Consider the following 18960-nt stretch of genomic DNA (forward strand, 5'->3'; position numbering starts at 1 on the left):
TAAAATTAAATGCAAAAAAAACCTGAAATTATCCTATTAAGTTTTGTGAAGAACCCAATCAACAGTCCACCTTCACAAATCATGATTGATAATGAACTCATTCCAATCAGTAAACAAGCTTGTAATCTAGCAGTCACATTAGACTCTACTCTTTCTTTATCTTGTCATATTTCCAAAGTGGTTAAAAATGCATTCTTTAAATTGCATTTATTAAAACATCTAAAACTTTTGCTATATGCGCAAGATTTTCACTCTGTCCTACAGTCTTTGATATTTTCAGGCTTAGACTATTGCAATGGTCTATATTTGGGTCTACCAGAAGAAACTATAAAGCCATTGCAGTTAATACAAAACACTGCAGCTCGTGTTCTCAGTGGCACACCTTTAAAACAACATATTTCCCCTATTCTATATAATTTACATTGGTTACCCATTAAATATTGGATTTTATATAAGATACAAACCATAATTCACTCTTTATTAAACAGTTCTAATTCCATATGGCTCTGTTCTACTTTAAGAATCTACAAACCCTCAAGAGAACTCAGATCTTTCAACAAGAACCTTTTAGATATACCATCTGTAAGACTAGCTAGACTATACACTGGAATGCCCTACCAAACTCACTACGCCAAATTTCCATTAGTAAGGATTTCAAAAAGTTGTTAAAACATATCTTTTTAAAGAAGCATTTAAAAACAAATAAGAAGCAAAGCATTTTTCTTTCTCCTTCTCAGTTGATATAATTATTTTATTTTATTTCTGTCTTTCCATTGTATTAAAATAGATTTATTAAATTCTATAGATATAACATTTTATTTATATTGATATGTTATTGATTTATATTTTTGCTCTAACTCTATTTTATTTCCTCAATCTTAAAAAAAAATATTTTTATTTTATTCTTGATTTGTTAGGTTAGAATTATTTGTAAACAATTTTGATCAAATTCCATTTGCTATGATGGTATATAAGACGTTTTAAATAAATAAGAGTACCTGACAGCTTTGGAACTATCAGAAGCATACCTCCACATTCCAGTCAGTCAGCATCATCAGCACTACTTACACTTTGCTGTACTGGGAAGCTATTATTAATTCAAAGCTCTGCCTTTTGAATTAGCCACAGCCTCCAGGACCTTCACAAAAGTAATGGTGGTGGTAGCAGCCTACTTGCACAGAGAGGGAATAAAAGTGCACCCATACCTGGATGATAGGTTGATAAGAACAGACTGCTTACTGGAGGGATGCCAAGTAACTGACAAGGTCATACAGACACTGGAGAAGTTGAGATAGGTAATGGAACATTGACAAGAGCCAGTTGGAGCCCTCACAAATAATGACCTATCTCGGCGGCCACTTTTATACGAGGAGAGGAAGAGTGTGCATAACAGACAAATGGATCAACAAACTACAGGGCCAGGTGAGGGAGATGCTGATATCAGCTTCCCTACAGTGCGTTTGTATTCGAAGAATCTTTAAGGAAGTGATGGGAATTAAAATGCTAAATTAATTGGGCTATATGGTCTTTTTCTGCCAGTAGCGTTCAAGATGGTTCTCTGGACAAGGGTTCACATACATTTTCCGCAGCAGAACCTTCTGTCAAGACTGTCTCCTGAAAGTCAGGAGTAAGACCAGGCATTACTGATGACAGAGCAGTCTAGAGTTGTTGTTTGTTTGCTTTCTAAGAAGCCATATCCTTGCTTTGTAATTGTGTCTGACTTATGTATGTGATTTTGTATGCTGCCTAGGCACTGGGCTCTAAGTGGCATATACATTTTTTAAATAAATAAATAATAGTGGTGGCTGGTGATGGTCAATCTAAAGAAGGGAGTAAGCTTGGAACCCCGACATTATGCTACAGTCAACACAGATATGAGCAAATCTGACTGAGGGGCACGGTGCAAGGGCTTTGGTTACATATGAAGACATCAACCTCATGAACCACCTGGAGATCTGAGCAATCAGGTATTCATTAAACAGCTTCTTCCTCAAAGTAAAGGGGAAAGCAGTTAAGGGATTTGCAGACAGTGCCATGGCCGTAGCTTATGTCAGCAGGCAAGTTGTGGCAAGGAGCCTGCATGTAACAGAGGAGATGGAACTCTTCATGAGATGGGCAGAAGTACACCTCCTCATATAGCAGGAGCATTCAACATACAAGCGAACTTCCTAAGCCACCAGATACTGGACCAAGAGAATGGGACCTGGCTGAAGAAGCCTTCAACCAATTTGTGACCAAATGTTGTTGCGTTCAGTGGGATCTAATGGTGACATGCAAGAACACCAAAGCAAAAGAGTTCTTCAGCTGAAAAAGAGAATCGGGATCCAAAAGCTTAGATGCACTTATACAAAAGTGACCTAAAAACACACTTCTGTATGTATTCCTGCCTTGGCCAATGGTAGGAAGGTGGTGAGAGAGATCCTGAGCCAGTTATACTGGTTGCCCCAGATTGAGCAAGAAACTCGTGGTATTGGGACCTAGTCAGGTTCAAGTTTGAAGAACCAATCAGATTCAGTCAAACAAAAGACCTGCTGCACCAAGGACTGGTATCCATGGAGGATCCAGCGTAATTTTGTCTTACAGCATGGCTCTTGAGAGGATGAGCCATGCTGTAAGCAGAAGAGATTATTCAATAGAGGTAATATTGACTTTACAGAAAACAAGAAAAATTTCCTCCTCTCTAACATACATTAGAATTAGGAAGATCTTTGAAGAGTGGTGCAGGAAGAGAAAGGTAAAACCACAGAAAGCTCAGGGATCTGCTATTCTGCAATATCTACAGGATAGACTAGATAAAGGGCTGTCAATGAGCTCATTGTGGGCTCACTTGGCAGTGATTGCATGGTATAGGGGCCCCCTTAGTGTCACATCTGTATGTAGTCCACTTCCTGAAAGGGTCATTCTGGATTAGGCCACCATTGAAGCCACTAGTCCCGCCATAGGACACCATTCGAGCTTTTGAGGAGAGCATCCTTAAACATCTTACATTGAATTCAGTAATATTAGTGGCTATTTGCTCGGCCAGGAGGATCTGAGTTGTAGGCATTATCCTTTAGGGATCCTTACCTGATCTTTTCAAGATAAAAGGTCACCATTAGGCTGGTCCCATTATTCTTATACCGAAGGTGGTATCAAAATTTCATAGAAATTGTGAGTAGGATTCTTGTCAGGCTTTAGAAAAGTGGAGTGTCATGGTCAAAAGCAGGAGCTTTAGTTTTCTAGATGTATATAGAGTTTTTTTGAAATACCTAGAGGTCACGAATGATTTCCAGAGTTCAGACCTTTTGTGCTGTTTGCAAGGTCCCACCGAGGAGAAGTGGCTTCTAAGTCAACAATTGCACAATGGATTAAGGAAGCAATTAAAGTAGCGCACACATTAAAGAAAAGCTGGTGCCAGAGAGCCTAAAAGCACATTCCACAAGGGCTCAGGCAGTGTCTTGGGCAGAACAGAGATTAATGGCCCCAACAGAAATATGCAGAGCAACCACATGGGCATCGCTACATGCATTTACAAAATATTATAGGCTGAACCTTAAGGAGAAGGAGAGCATAGTCTTTTTTGCCATAGGGGTCCTGGAAACAGATCTAGGATGCTCCCACCCAGGGTAGTTACTGCTTGGTATATCCCATTTGTCTGGACTAGTCTGGCAGGACAATGAGGAAAGTTCCATTAGGTTCTTACCTGTAATTGTCTTTCCATGAGTCCTGTCATCAGTCCAGAACCCAACCCAAGAAGAAATCTGAGGTCAAAAGTGGATTATATATAATAGTAATAAGTGAAGCAGTAACAAAAATAAAGGACATGGATGCATATCTATATACATACAGATATAAGTGAAAGGAGTGCCCTTTCCCAGGAAGGAAATTCAACACAGGAAGAAGACAGCAGAAGTGATAACTCAATCCCTTACTATTTTTTTGTTACTGAAACTCTTTTTTCTGTTTGGTAATGCCTAACGATTCAGCTCAGGCAAGAGACTACTGACGCCTTCCCTGCTGTATCAGAATATATAGGGAAAGATGTCTGATCAGATCAGCTTGCTCTCTGCTTCCATCTGCTGGTAGGGAGGACAAATCCCACTTAACTGATCTGTCAGGATTCAAGGAAAGGTAATTAGCAGGTAAGAGCCTAACTGAACCTTTCACGGCTAAAATGATGCTTTACCCATAAAAATGGGCTTTTAAAAGTATGTGCAATTTGAAGAGTCATACATGTGGGCACAGTTTGGAAATATGCACACACAATTACATTTAAAAAAAATACAATGCAGATATTTGCAGATATAAATGTGTGCAGTTGGTTTTGTTGGGATATTTTCCTTTTGAAAATTGTTGTGAAGTCTACGTGTAAAAAGTACTCTCAGATTTTACATTAATGTGGACAGTTATTAAATTAAATGTATAGTTATAAACATAGATCAAATGTGCATGAGATTTAGAAAGCAAGGAACTGCAGCCTGACAGTTCCGTGCTTTAATTTTCCTAACAAGGCTTATATCTCATTATGCACTTCCAAATTTTGCCTATATGTTCAGAAACACTGTGCCGTTTGCCAGCCCCTGTAGCCATAAATCTACATATGGGCTGATTCTAATCAGTGTGACTTGGTACATAATTATGTGCACTAATCTTCATTACACACCTTTTTTTTTTCCTTTTAAAATCTGCCTTCAGGATTTCTTCAGTGAAATTGATAAAACTAGTTAAGCACTAGCAAAACTGCATTCTTCTCCCAAACCTTTGCTACTAATTGTCTGGTTACTCACCAGGACTGAAAACTGGCCTGTCATATTATGATGAGGTCTTCATTTCAAGGATTACCCTGAGATGTGGCAGTATGTGCTCGATCACTACTGCAAGCAGCACCTTAATGGACCTCTGAAATTCTGTCCTAACCATGAACCTGTCTCAGCCACGCACTGTGGTGCAAAGATCTAGCTGAGCCTGCTTATTCCCAGACACTTGAGTCAGGAGGAGATCCTAATATGGACAATTTTAGCTCACTTTGGGGCCAGCGTACCTTTCATTAGCATTCTCGGGGGCTTTTAAATTTTGGGATATTTTTAATATTATGCTGCATTGACTTAAAAAAATGATTGGAAAGTTGTGTCTGTGCTTTGAATTAAAACCATCCTGTGTGTACAGTGTGTTTGTAGTGCACCATACTGTACCAAGAGCATCGCTGCTGTACACTCACAGCTATTTTCTTGCTTTAAGATGAGGTGGCTGTGATTGACGAAATTCAGATGATCAAGGATCCTGCTAGAGGCTGGGCCTGGACTAGAGCACTTCTAGGTGAGATGCCCATGAAACATGGCACTGGTGCAGTAGAAAGGAGTTTGCAAAGACACATATTTAACCTGACAAAAATTATACATTTGCCTTTGGTATAATTGTAACTTGTAAAATAAAAGTGGTAGTAAACAGAAATATACTAGGACAGAGTGTGCGAGAAATAGATAAACCATTCATTTTTCAAAAGATAATAGACCAAGGCTTCCAAAACCTGTCCTGGGTACCCCCACAGCCAGTCGGGTTTTCAGGAAATGCACGATGAATATGCATGAGACAAATTTGCATATACTGAGTTTCCATGGCATGCATATTCATCGTGCATTTCCTGAAAACCCGACTGGCTGTGGGGTCCCCAGGTCAGGCTTGGGAAGCCCTATAATAGGCACAGTCTTGTCAATGTCTAGCAAGTACATTTATTTAAAGTCTTCACAAACAGTGCAAGTCCCCCAATGGGGCTGCATCGGGAGGGAGCCAGAACACAGAATCTGTGAAAGAAAGAAATTAAAACCATAGTTAAATAGAGCAGTGGTAAGATGCAACAAATGGAGAAATGAGTAGAAAAAGTTGCATGCCAAAATCTTGTTTTTACAGAAAGTGTCTTGTTGGAGGATCTCCTGTAACACTTTCTATACAAGAAAAACAAATGCAGGCATTAAACCACAGTGCATATGAGTCGATAGTATCCCAAAAATATAAAGAAATAATTTAAAAATTATATTAAAACTGACCTATTCTGAGGAGGGTTTCAGTACAAGAGCCTCAACGGAGAAAAAACCAAGGATCAGGGCGACCCGCTTACGCCGTGGGATTGTCTGTAAAGGAGACAGAGATTAATAAGCAATTAAGGTGCAAGAGGAATTGTGTAGAATTCAAGAAAAGAGAAAAGCATGAAGGTTATCCTGACGCGAAGATCATCTCAATAAAGGAGCCTTATCATTGTAGTGTATTAACAAAGTCAGAATGGCGTGGCTGGGTCATGGAGAATTCTCAAAGGGGGCGACACCAGGAACCGCTTAGGTTTTATTAAATAAAGCATACAAGTAGAAGAATGCTTAAAAGTGTTGTTAAATGACCCATTGTAGTAAAGAAGGGAAAGAGAAACAACAAATCTGAGTAAAAGAAGGCATGTAGGCGTCGGGCTGTCATGCCGAGCGCTTACAGCAACTTGTGGTGCAATGATAAAGCTCCTTTACTGAGATTCTTTGTTTCATGCTTTTTTCTTTTCTTGAACTCTACACGTTTGTTTTTTGTATTCAGTGATTTTGTGTGATTGTTTACGCCACACTTCTTGTAAACAGAAATAACCTGTAAGGTATTGTCCCCAGGTTTAACTTATCCTCTATGCTGGTGGAGTAAAGCCAGTTTTATTTTATACTAGCCACATCTTGTACAGATCCTGATACATGAATTGCCTTTTTCCATGGCCAATAATGTTTCTAGGCCTGTCCTGGCCTTTAACCCAATATGGGCTGCCATACAGTATGTCACAGCTACATCTATTTATGTATTTATTTGTTACAAAGATGTATTCCTCACTTTGCTAACTATTTCAAGGCTGCTAGTGTAGGTATGAGTTGCTTATTTCTGCAGTGTTTAGATCTGGGCCTCTCCTTTTCTGTGTTCTCTCTCACCTGATGTTTCTTGCTGATGGCATTTTTTTTTCTCGCCCTGTTATGTTGTATCAGCCATGTTGTTTTTTTAAACATTGATATCTTGACGGTCTTTCCACTTCATGATAGGATTCCTCTCTTGTTTCTAGGACTTTGTGCTGAAGAAATCCATGTATGTGGAGAAGCTGCTGCTGTTAATTTGGTGACAGAGCTCATGTTTACCACAGGGGAGGAGGTTGAGGTAGCTGAGCTGATTCTGTTTTATGGGGGGGTGTGGGGGTGGAAATGATATCCACACCAGTGGGTCCTTGTTTGGGCACCATCCATGTAGCGAGTTCTCTAGTTGGTGGTTTAGCAGGAACAAGGGGGAGCTACACAAAAGCTGAGGTTTGTCTGGTGGGAGGGAAGCTCAGCTTCCTGGGCCCCTGATATGATCAATAAATCCAGTCCTCAAAACCCCAAGATGCAGGTGGGTGGTGCCCAGAAAGTGCAATAGAAACCATAAAAAGAGACCAAAGAAGCGAGAAGAAACTTTTTCCAATACCAGTCACTGTCCATTCACCACAGAGGAAAAAAACCACAAAAGAAGAAAAACAAAATATTCTGAGTCCAATTAGCTTAAAAATACGAATCTACACATGAGTAGTGAAGATAAGGAACAACATAAAAAATATAAGTGGCAAGAAATTCATAGTCTCCTTGTCCATTTTGTTCATCCTGGTTTGTTTTCACCCTTCTTCACCACCACTCATACTCAACAGTCTCTCCTCTTGAAGAGAGGGTAGGGTAGCTTCAATGCAGTTCTAGCATAAACTGGGAAAGGTGACAAAAATCTCTAAAATCAAAAATAGTCCTCAGAATCAAAACAGGTCTTCAGACTGCGAACCATGTCCAGAAAAATCCTACTAGAATGTCAGGATCTCAAACTTCTCCTCACCCTTGCCCTTGACTAGTAGCTTGGCAAAAAGGTCATTGAGCTTGGCAAAAAGTCAAGGGCAAGGGTGGGATGCCCTTCCTTCCAGACTGGTCAAAATCCACAAAACTCTATCAGAAACCTTTTTTCTTCTTTTTCAATCCAAATAGGGGTTGGCCAAGATCAACAGCAAAGTCTCTCTTCCTCCTGATTGCTCCTCCAGGGATGAGGCAATGACCTAGATCACGTCTTGAGAGAACTTTATAGTCTCCTCAAGCCTTCCCACAAAATAGGTGGAGTTAAAGCTAGGGGAGGATTTCAAAAAGACACAAAAAAAAAAACCCTCCTACTGCCTATGATGGAAAAATACGAGAGGACACAGTTAGTGACAGGCAAGGCTGGGTCATTACATACTGGAGTTAGGTTAGCGCTGAAGAACTCATGCTAAAACAGGAGTTAAAATCTGTGGTAAGGTCAGCGCGGCTTATTACATAGCACCACATCCTCTCCCTCCTGCTCTTTCCTCTGTGCAGCCTCTTCTCTGGTTTTGTCCCTCCTGCCTTCTTCCTGAGACCCCTTCCTAAGTTTTTAAGCTCCTTCCTTCACCCATCCCCAAATGCCTTCCCCACTGCCTTGCTTGCCCCCATCCATGATCCCTTCCCTTCTGTCCTCTCTCTCCCCCTTGTGTGTCCCTGAGTGCTTTCCATCTTGCGCTCCTTCCTTCATTGCCCGGCTCCTTCCCTCTCCTCACGGCCCCATTCAAAGTGTTATTTTATTGGTTTGGATTTATTGCCCACCTTTTTGAATAAGAGATTCACTCAAGACAGAGCACAACATATTGGAAAGGTAATACACACAGTCTGAAGGAGACTTCAGAAAGAACTAAACTTGATATCCATGAATGACAGGACTAAACAAAGTAAAAGGTAGAGCAGGACTAATGTGAAATACATCAGCAATAGGACTAAGAATACAACCCATCTCAGTAATATCAACACAGAACTAATAAGATAAAAATACAAACTTCTCAGCACAACAGGTTGTAGCAGCGTTTTCAAGGCACTCCTATAAATACAAACACCTTAGTAAAATATTAGGTTGCAGCAGCACATTTAAGGCACCCCTATAAGGTGCCACGCAGTTTATAGCTCGCCCTCCTCGAGAGTCTTCCAAGTGCTTTCCCTCCTACGCTCTCCCTGTGATCCTTTCTGAATGCTGATTCCACTTTGGCCTGTTCCCTCCGACCTCGACCATGGCCATACTACTCCCTGGGTGCTGCTTTTTTTTTTTTTCTCTCTTCACTGTTTCGTCAGCCAGAGCACATGTAGCAGGGGCCAGAAACGTTCTTCAGGGTCACCACCCTCTGCTGCCACCTCTGGTCGTGCGTAGCAGCGGCTGTTGAAAATGCTGGTGGCAGTGCGCTTCCCCTCCTCCTCTTGGCGCAGCTGCAGATCCCTCGTGGTGGCAGTCAGCCGCACTCTTCCCTGCCTGCTGTCCGTGCCAGTTTGGGCTTCTTGAGACCGTGATTTTCCTCTCCTCCACATGGGATCAGGCAATGGGGTTAGGCAGCAGAAGCTTTAGAGCCCAGCTCCTGGCAGGTGAGGTCAGTCTGCTCTGTTTCTCAGCATTTGCACTTTGGTTGCCTCCCTTCTGGGAGCAGTTGTATCTGATGATCTCAGGTGGGTAAAGCGACGGTAAAAGCCAGAAAGATGCTTGGCTGCATAGGGAGAGGAATGGTCAGCAGAAAAAGGGAGGTGATGGTGCCCCTGAATTCTATACAAGGATTCTTTCAACAAAGCCAGTTCTACTGTCACAGACCTGTTCTGTTTATTTTATAAATGTGCGATTGGGCTCTTTCTTTCATTATAGTATGTTATATGATTTGAAATCCAAACCTTCTAGGTGTTTAGATTATGATTAACATAGTAGATGATGGCAGATAAAGGCCAGTTGTTCCATCCAGTCTGCCCATTTTTGTTCTAGTCTGCACTGCTAAGGATATTGCTCCTTCTCTTCTTTTGTTGTGTTCCTCTTTGGTTCTCTTTCATCCTGGATAGATGAGCATAGAAGGTCCCATACTTAATCCAACATTCAGACCTTCCCACCTTCCAATGTCTTACCTCCATACTTTGTAGCATTCAACACAGCTACCGAATCTAGCAAGGCTATTGTTCTAATATCCTTGGGCCTTGCTGGATGGTATCCTGCCAACATAGACTCGGCTGGTATTATAGCCAGCTGGTTTCAGCTCAGCAGTGCACTAACTCATGCCTGCTTTGTTTTCTTCTTTTCACCTTTTCCCTTGCCTCTGCTCTTGAGAGGAGTGAATTCAGCTTCCTAACCTTGTTCCTGCTGCTGTCCTCTATGACTGTCCTGATTTTGGTCGCCATTTAATAATTAGTTCTGCTTTCATTGTATAAGTTATGCAGAGTGGCATGTTTTGCATTTTATGCTGCTATTTTGTTCCTAGGTACGACACTACAAGAGACTGACCCCCATTACTGTGCTGGATTATGCACTAGAGTCCTTGGATAACCTCCATCCTGGTGACTGCGTCGTGTGCTTCAATAAGAATGACATTTATTCTGTGAGTCGGCAGATTGAAGCCCGTGGTTTAGAATGTGCCGTCATTTATGGCAGTCTGCCTCCAGGTAACTACTTTTACCCCTTAACATAGTTTTATGGTTTTTTCCTGTTTCCAGTTTTGGCCACATTACCACTGTTCTTATGTTCTCTTGAAACCCCCTAAAACACACGGGGCTTATTCATCAAGGAACAGAAATGTAAAGCCCAAACAAACATAGACCTGGGGCATTGCCTTGACCAGACCTTTTCAGGTAATCATTTTTCCCTTTAAGTCTTCAATCTGTAGCCTGGCTCTCTAGTGAACACTCAGCTACTACCACAATGTATGGATTAGCTGTGGCTCTATTCCTGTGTTTAAAACAAACTATAAATTGGGCATCTTAGGATGGAATTTACACCCTGCCTTAAAGCTGTATTAGTTCTAATGCTTCACCCCTATTTAGCTGGAAGGATGATGCTCCAAAGGTCACCCCTAAATCTCTGTTTTCTCCATAGACCTGAAGAGCACCAGCGAGCTGATCTATTGCTAGCTTAGTTTACCTGTTTATAGCTATTAGAGTCTATAAATATCCTATATCATGTTTCCTCTTAAAAATGTTATCTGTTTTCTATCCCAGTAGATAGAACAGTAGTAATCTTGTTAGCAGCACTGAGGAAAGTAACTTCATATACTGTATATTCTTTATTTATTCTGTATTTCTGATGCATTTGTGGTCAGGGTCTTTTACATGCATATTTTTAAGTCTTTTCAAAGCAATGAGCCATGTGTTCTTGTAGGGGTATTTGTACAATTTAATATGTAATATAAATTGATATTGTTTATAGGAACAAAACTTGCTCAGGCGAAGAAGTTCAATGACCCAGATGATCCCTGTAAAATCCTAGTTGCTACAGATGCTATTGGAATGGGCCTTAATTTGTAAGTAAAAATGTCTCAGTAGGGAGCCATTCATGCTGTTTTTAATTTGGTAGCAACTGCAATGCATTTCTATTTCCCCAAACCATTTTCTTAAGTGAAATTGGTGTTGGTTAAATTAAATGTTTAGTGCAAGTTTGACTTCTGTTGCTAGCTGTTAATATCCTGCCAAGAGTAAGATTCCATTTGTACCTGGTGATGAGCGCAGCAAGGTGGAGACCTGCTGTTGGAAATCTTTGATGGACTTGAAAACGTTAATACAGACCCTAGACATAAAGTGGACAATTTCATATGGATCCATGAAGCACAAAACATGAGTTACACAAATGTGTGTTTCAGTGCTAATCAGTATCACTAAACTGAGTGCTAACCTCTCATTTAATACAGTGCAGATTCTGTAGGCTAGGATTCCAAACTGGTATTGCTTTTCATATTATGGAGTTGCACAGGAGGGCGAGTTACTGAGTGGTGATGGCATTCTTCCAGCAATCCAAAGAATATTTCTACGTTTCTTATACTTAAGAATGGGAAGTTAGATAGAACCATAAGGAAGAGAACAGTGACAACTTTTATCGTACTGTGTTCATAGCCAACTGATATGAATAACTTATTTTATCTGCCTCTGTTAGGACTTTGAACAGAGGTGGCTTATGACATGTGGAATATTTTTGTATGGTGCAAGAATAAGCATACATTATTTAAATGTTTGTAGGTAGATTTTGAAAGGAACCAAAATTAGCGATTCGCTTCCTACTCCTTATTTCCTTCCTTCCCCCACCACCACCTTCCCCGTTTTTTCACAAGTCAGTGTGGTGACAGTAGGTTTGGAGTGCTCTGTCTTCCTGGGGGTGGGTGAGGCATGGGAGAGAAGCAAGTAAAAGATCTTTCAAGAGCTGTAGTCTGTCTGTTTTTTCCTGGTTAATAATTAAAGTTACTGCATGGTGACAGCATTTAATGTTTAATTATTTTAGGAGCATAAAAAGAATCATTTTTAATTCCCTGGTTAAACCCAGCATAAATGAAAAGGGAGAGAAGGAAATCGATACTATTACAACCTCCCAGGCTCTACAAATCTCAGGCCGAGCTGGAAGGTTCAGCTCCGTATTTCAGGAGGGTGAAGTCACTACAATGCATCGTGATGACTTGATGTTGCTGAAAGAAATTCTAAATAGGCCAATTGAAGCCATTAAGGTGAGACTCGATATTCTCATCTGCCAAAATCTCACTACGTTTTTCCTTAAGTAATATGGATTTTTTTTCCGTAGGTACAAAGGAGGAGAGAGTTCTTTTGTGAGCAATAGTTTGCTAGACTCCGTACTCCTCTCATCTTCTGCTAGTTTTATTCTGAAGGTTTGAAATAAATAAAATTCTGCCCAGCAAAAACCCGTAGGCTAAGCACGTTACTAGCAAATATCACTGCCATGTTGAACTCTTTGTTGTATAAATTACATGTTAAGATTTTTATAGATGATTATCAATGAGACTTAGGTCTTTATACATTGCTTCAGAATATGCTTCTCTGCTATCTGTTGCTCTGTAACTTTTCTGTGTGGCCACCAGCAGATGGTATCTCCTCAGTACTGGGTAGCCACTTTCTCCAGCTTGAGCTTCTAGAATAGCAAGTGTACAAGACCTGTTGCTCATGGTCGTCCCCCCCAGTTAATGGTGGCAGCTTTTATTTAGGGCTTGAAAGATTCACTACACTTACCTTTGGGTGTTAGAATCACATTCTTAGTTTCTCAGTCACGGAACAGTTGCAGGCATACCATTGAAGCACGGTTCTGAGGTGTCTCATTGCTCCACCGTGAAGTAATATCAACACATGGCCATCAGGTCATCCAATGTAACTGTCATGGTACTGACCATTTTACCAAATACATTTTTGGGATCTCCTGGCTGTTGGGATGAAGAGGGGTGGTTTTTATTTTTATTTTTTTGTTGTTTTTTGCAGTACTGAGCATGGGTGATGGCCTGATGAGCTTAAGTGTTCAAAGTATGGTCAGCATAGCCCTTACTTGTAGGGTATTGGGTTTGAAGTAGGACACTTGAAATAGTGAGAAAATGATGCAAGTGACAGAGCATTTGATACTGCTACATTGGAGGTTGCTATATAAATGGGGAAATCTCTTAACAGAGTTGCTGACTGGCTTCATGAAAGGAAATAGGTTGTGGTAAATGGTTTTGAAATTCATTGGAGAGATGCAGTGATGGCACTGTTCATCTTGTATTTTATTTATATATTTATTTTCCATACTTTATATACCGTACAGTTGGCAAAAGCTGACCTGTATGTCCTGATATAGGAGTGGTAGAGTTTGCAGATAACAAAAATGTAGCAGAGATTGCATACACCAGAGTTGTACATTCATGAAGACTATAATAGAGTAAATGGGCTGAAAGATGGCAAATATAATTTAATGTGAAGTACGGCATGGGGTAGCCAGGAAAGAACAATCTTGGAGCACATTTATTTATTTAAAACCAGTTTTTACTTACTTTTGACAATATTAGCTCAAACGGGCCAATTCAGTAAACGCCCGCTCTCCCAGCGTGCGCACAGGCCACTCGCCTGTGCGCGCGATACAGTATTCAAATGAGGACCGGCGGTAGAAACGGGCAAAAGGAGGCTCTAGGGACACTAGTGCATCCCTAGCACCTCCTTTTTGACAGGAGCGCCGGCTGTCAGCGGGTTTGACAGCCGACGCTCAATTTTGCCGGCATCGGTTCTCAAGCTCGCTGACAGCCTCGGGGTCGAAACCGGATGCCGGCAAAATTGAGCGTCCGGTTTTCGACCCGACAGCCGCCGGCCGAATTAAAAATGTTTTTTATTTTTTTATTTTTTTTACTTTTTTTACCCTTCGGGACCTCCAACTTAATATCGCCATGATATTAAGTCGGAGGGTGCACAGAAAAGCAGTTTTTACTGCTTTTCTGTGCACTTTCCCGGTGCCCGAAGAAATTAGCGCCTACCTTTTGGGTAGGCGCTAATTTCTGAAAGTAAAATGTGCGGCTTGGCTGCATATTTTACTTTCTGAATCGCGCGGGAATACCTAATAGGGCCCTCAACATGCATTTGCATGTTGAGGGCGCTATTAGGTTTGGCAGGTTGGACGCGCGTTTTCCGCCCCTTACTGAATAAGGGGTAAGGGAAAACGCGCGTCCAATAGCAGGTTAACAGTGTGCTCCATCGGAGCGAAAGTGAGGTACTGTCTGTCAAGGAAAAATCTGTAGTCGCCACAGCAAAATACATACAGAATCAAAACATAAATGGACAGTGGACGTCAATATTCAAAGAATCATGTAACAATTAAAATACAAGAACTCTGATAATGGTTGCATAGCATTGTACAAACATCCTATTAATAATAGGCAATGGCAAATCCAAGTCCGAGCTGTATTACCCCTATGAATAGTCAATCATCTTTTCATAAAACAAATGTTAAAATGCTGTCACATAATAAAGCGAATCCAACTTGCTTCCTGCTGAGGAAAGTTCATGATGCGACAACACCCCTTATTAACATGTGCCCATACATTGCCTGAAAGCCACAAATTTGGTCAGTCATTAATACATCCTAAAACAGCATAAAGCAAAACTGCCACCTAAAAAGGTAAAACTCTTAACAAACACGGTCTGAAAAATGTTCGACAGAAGAGCCATAATTTCAGCTGCTTCCTGCAAGAGAGGAGCTCCTTTATGACCCGTGGATCACTAGGACGCTGATTCCAAAGGACAGAGCCGGTACATGAGAAGATTGTGTTATGAATGGCCATTTAATTTAATTTTTCTACAAAGAAAGGAATAATCTGTAGACCTCTCCCGAGAACACAGCACATAAGTACATAACAGTTTGTCCTGAAAGCAACAGAAGTCCATTCCATTTAAGTTTAAAAAAACTAAGTAGAGTGTTTTAAATTGGGCCCATTAATAAATTGGGAGCCTGTACCGCTCTTTTAAGTAAAGAATTGTATGTCCTCCCCTCCTACAGCCAGACTGGAGGCTGCGGGCCATGTTCCAGATTAATTGTATACATCCTAGAGCTTTCCAGGATAACTCCACATAATGGGCATTACAGTAGCCCAGATTTGACACCATTGATGCTTGGATCAAAGAAGCACATTGTACATCAGATGGAAGAAGCTTTAAATTGGTTATTGAGAAGAAAGCTGTAGGTGGATAATCTCCTAGAGAGCAAATGGGTGAGTCTCAGTTTTGCACATTCAAATTATTTTCCCAGCTACACAAGGCCTGTTACGAACATCATAAAGAAGTCACTTGTAGAAATGAGCAGGCTTCTAGTAATGACTAACTCCTCTAGAACATGTTATCTTATTAAAAGTCTCTCTCTCTACATATATATGTGTGTATATGTATGTAGAGAGACACATACGCATTCCAATCTTGGAGCTCATATTGCAACTGGTCTCAAAAAGAGCAATAACTTGAATACTTACTCATAACAAGAAACCCAGCAGAATCCTAAAAGGCAGCAAAAGAAGTTTTGTTAACCGGAAAGAAGGTGATCATACTCCTGTTCATGGCTTTTCAATTGTTCTACTGCTCCAAAGTCCTTTATGTGCTTCAGCAGACCCAGCACAATTTTCTCACTCTTCCTTGGCTGGCAGGAGGAGAGTGGCACTTCATCCCACACCTGTCTGACACCAAGCATTGGTATTAAGCCAGTAGAAGAGGAAGCATGCGTAGGTAAGAAGTACCACTCTCATCCTGACAGCCAGAGGAAAGGTGGGGAGGATCATCTAGGTTGGGGGAAGGGGGAAGAGACACAGAGTGGATTGTACAAAATTTAGTTCTGTGTGCCTTGAGGATTGAAAACATTTAATTCTGTGAAATAAGGTTGTGAATCACTACAGAAGACCATTCACATCTGGCGTAATATTTATTGTTTTGGTCGTGATGTTTAGGGAGCAAGCAAGTTAAGGCCTAGATTTTTCATTCTGCCATAAATATATCAGAATGAAGAGCAGCGGCCAGAAAAGGGGCTGGGGGGGGGGGGCGATAGTGTGCACCCGGACGCATCGTGACAGTGCGTTTTTGCCTGCCGCGATTGCAGCTGCATTGCACACTATCGCCCCATAGCGCCCCTGCAAAAGGTGTAGCTATTTCTGGCACTGCTGCCGGCGATAATGTGTAAAATGTTATCGCCCAAAAGTCTTAACCCCGCCCTAACTTTCCCTCATTTTAATTTTAACTTCACGATGCGATCATTATTGTATGCATTAGAGCAGTATAACACGCGATAAGGCCCATCGTGTTTAGAAAAATGACCATGTTAGAGTGGACAGTGGAGAACTACAAATATGGTGCATGAAGTATGGGATTGTAGTGGACTAAAATCCCTAGACAATCTATATCTGTATAGTAGAAAATATGGAAGACTTGAGAGAGTGATCCAGTGTCAGTATAATCCTGGCATTTTGAGGGACAAATTGGATATTAAAACTGAGAAAAAAATATTGCAGGGTTACAGTAGACAGATCAGAAGCCACTCCTTCAAAACAAACATTAATAGAAAAATGTGTGCATGTGTATTGGATGCATGGTAACAGTGTTGGCAAACGTTAATGTTTTCTGGTGATAAAATAAGTGCTTAGTTTTGGGGCAAAATTTGAGATGGGATGTTTTTGTGGGGTTTTTTCTTTTAACATTTGTAGCTCTGCTGTGGGTGTGGATAGTCAGTGCTTACTGTATGCTAACAGCTTCATTTTTTTTTTTTTTTTAAACAATTGATTTCTTTATTTTAAAGACAGTGGGTCTGCATCCTACTTCAGAGCAGATAGAAATGTTTGCTTATCACCTTCCTGATGCCACACTCTCAAACCTAATTGTAAGTAATATAGAGTCACTCTGTAATATGGTTTTGCTTTGTGGTTCTTTTGTTTCTTGCTGAATAATGTTATGTGGTCGGTATGATTCAAGGTATAGTTTTTAATTAATGTACATTGGGTTCTTTGCATAAAGTTGAGTAAATAATATTGCTTGAGGTTTGCATATAAATTAGAAGTCTGTGGGTTTGATTAAGTCAGATTTGAGACTTTAGAAACATTCTTGACTGAAAGCAATATATTGATGTTAATAAATAAACATAATTACATCTTCTGTTTTAAAAATGCAGCTTAGAGACCCCGCACATTTTGATAAAAGTGAATAAACCCTCATTTAGAAGGACTTTTAGGACAATTCCCTCTTGGAATCCTGTAATACATGATCACATGATTCCAAGCAGGGATTCCTAAAAGTCCTTTTAAAAGGGGTTTATTCACTTTTATCAAGATGTGCAAGGTCACTTCATTACCATATGCCTGAATCTCATCCTTTTTTGGACATGTGGCATCACTCTCCTGACATAGTCAGTATTTGGAATAGGGTGAGGGAAGGCTATCAAGCATGCTTCCACCAATGATGTCAGCTTGAACTAATGATGAGAAGCCCACACTTCATTCATCACACTGCTACATTTTAAATGTCCTTATTGTCCCAGCAGACCAGTCCAGTGGTCTGTGGGACAATAAGTGGGTTTTGCTTCCTTCCAGCAGATGGAGTCAGAGAAATATAAACTGTTTTGATAATGTGCCACCTGCAACTTCTCTGTATTTTTCTGACTTCAGTAAATGGTGGAGGTGCCAAACCTGCAGTTGTGGATTTGATAGATGGACTTTCAGAGGGATAGAGTGGTATTTGGACACACACACTCACACTCACTCTCACTCTCACACTCACACACACTCCTGATTGACTATGGGTGAGCAGGGATTTGTTGATCCTTTTCAGCTGAGCCTTGGTACTGGAGGGGTATTGATAACCAGTTGTGCTGGTTCCCTCTTTCTCCCTCCTCCTCTTTCTTTGTGCCCTGGCCCTGGAACCTTGACATGGAAAAGATCGGCACAGGAAAGTACTTCTTTCTTTAATCCCTGCCTTTGCCTTCAGGGCTCTGCAGGGCTTGCACCACTCTCTCCAGGGAGAGGGAAGAGATGTTGCAATCGCCTGATGCGGCCATATTAGGAGATCCTCTCCCAAAGACAGTTGTACTATGAGGGTATATGCGATTGCTTCAGAAGCCCTTCCCAATATCGGGCCTGGTGAGGAAGAGCCAGTAAGGAAGGGATTGGTGGCCCTTTTAGGTCCCAGCCCCGAGAAGACAGAGAAGTTCCCAGTCTCCAGTATTGTTTCCTACTGGGGCATTCCTTCAGGATCTGGTTCTGGTCTTTTAGGGTGCCCTTCGATGCTCAGAATTCCTTCCCAGCCCAAGAACGCTAGGATAGAGGTGGATTTGGATATTGATGGCTTCTGTTGCTTTGGGGACAACATCCCTTCGGGACCTCATGGCAAAGGATGTCAGTGAGCCAGAGGTTGTTCTCTGGAGGAGAGTGAAATCCCCAGCATAGAAGATGATGATCCCAGAATGATTAAGCTGTTTAGGAGGGAAGAGTTGCCGGCTATGATTACTCGGGCCCTGGCAGAATTGGGGGTAGTGGAGACAGGCTACTTCTGCTATGCATTGTCAAGTAGGGTAGCTGGAACACATTACACTCATGGCTAGCTAGGCTCTATTGCTACAGTAAGACCTGCAGGAAACCTGGCTTGCTGCATGCTGCTGTCTCCCTGGGCTTGCATAAAGCTA

At 41.2% G+C, this 18960-nt stretch overlaps 1 protein-coding gene across 1 annotated transcript in view; it reads left to right on the top strand.

Moving 5' to 3' along the window:
- The window catches only part of SUPV3L1 (Suv3 like RNA helicase), an 85708-nt gene that overhangs the window by 36656 nt on the left and 30092 nt on the right, over positions 1-18960 (top strand). The window contains exons 7-12 of the mRNA XM_029609659.1: positions 5218-5295; positions 7055-7146; positions 10289-10469; positions 11230-11323; positions 12292-12511; positions 17086-17166. Of these exons, the coding sequence (XP_029465519.1) occupies positions 5218-5295; positions 7055-7146; positions 10289-10469; positions 11230-11323; positions 12292-12511; positions 17086-17166 (746 nt within the window). The remainder of the gene's footprint in view (positions 1-5217; positions 5296-7054; positions 7147-10288; positions 10470-11229; positions 11324-12291; positions 12512-17085; positions 17167-18960) is intronic.

The sequence above is a fragment of the Rhinatrema bivittatum genome, chromosome 7, assembly GCF_901001135.1.
Source record: "Rhinatrema bivittatum chromosome 7, aRhiBiv1.1, whole genome shotgun sequence".
Taxonomy (NCBI): Eukaryota; Metazoa; Chordata; class Amphibia; order Gymnophiona; family Rhinatrematidae; genus Rhinatrema; species Rhinatrema bivittatum.